Here is an 822-nt window from a genome sequence, read left to right as displayed (position 1 = left end):
CCCCGCCCCCAGACGAAGGGGGGGGGGGGGGGGGGGGCAGTATGGGGGTTTCCACGGGAGACATGCACCCGCCTCCCACGAGGCCCCGGGGGGGCGGAGCGCGACCGTCACAGGAGACAGACCGCCCCGCGCGGGCCAAGCGACCGCAGCCTCCCCCGGGGGCGGGCCCCACCTCCTACCAGCAGCGCGAGGCCGAAGAGGCACCAGCCCGTGAGCAGGTCAGACGCGGCCGCCGCCATCTTCGCTTCCGGCCGCGCAGTAGCACCGCCCCGGGGCGGGGTCCTTTAAGGCGGGCGGGAGGAGAGGCGTCGGTTACCATGAGCACCGCCAAACAACCGCGCGTCGCACAGCGCCTTGCGTCACAGCCCTGGCGACCAATGAGAGGAGAGGGCGGAGCGCAGGGGCGCGAATTGCCAGCGGCGCCTTGTCCCAGTGCGCGGCCCTTAGTTCTGGGAGTGCGGCGGGTCCAGTAGAGGCAGTCATGCGAGGGCGCAGGGTGGCGGGGCGGGCCGGGGGGATACTCAGACCTTCTCAGTCTCTTTAGAGCTCCTCCCTGCGCCTCAGTCCCCACGCTCCTAGTTTCTCCCAGCCTGCTCCAGCCCTGTCACCTGTATCTCCCCAGAACCACCCCCAGGTGTCCTGCCCCTCACCTTCACTGACCCATCAACAAAGCTGGCAAAACTCTGGTGAGGCTTCTTGGCTGTAGACTAAGATCAAACGGGGGCATCCGAATCCCAAAACCTCCGGGTTTGGGCCAGCACGTAGGACCCTGCTGTTGCATAAATTGCTAATTTTATCCCCTGGAGGCTAGTGCAATTCACC

General features: G+C 67.0%; 1 protein-coding gene across 2 annotated transcripts in view; it reads right to left on the bottom strand.

The window, feature by feature from the left end:
* Positions 1 to 276, bottom strand: part of LMBRD1 (LMBR1 domain containing 1) — a 271,625-nt gene extending 271,349 nt beyond the window's left edge. For both annotated transcript variants that reach the window (XM_019520503.1, XM_019520504.1), the window contains exon 1: positions 180 to 276. In XM_019520503.1, coding sequence (XP_019376048.1) covers positions 180 to 239 — 60 coding nt within the window. In that variant the 5' untranslated portion in view covers positions 240 to 276. The remainder of the gene's footprint in view (positions 1 to 179) is intronic.
* Positions 277 to 822: the final 546 nt, after the last annotated feature.

Source organism: Gavialis gangeticus, unplaced genomic scaffold (assembly GCF_001723915.1).
Source record: "Gavialis gangeticus isolate Ggan-Ray unplaced genomic scaffold, GavGan_comp1, whole genome shotgun sequence".
In the NCBI taxonomy this organism is placed as follows: Eukaryota; Metazoa; Chordata; order Crocodylia; family Gavialidae; genus Gavialis; species Gavialis gangeticus.
This window is presented reverse-complemented; position numbering and strand designations above follow the sequence as displayed.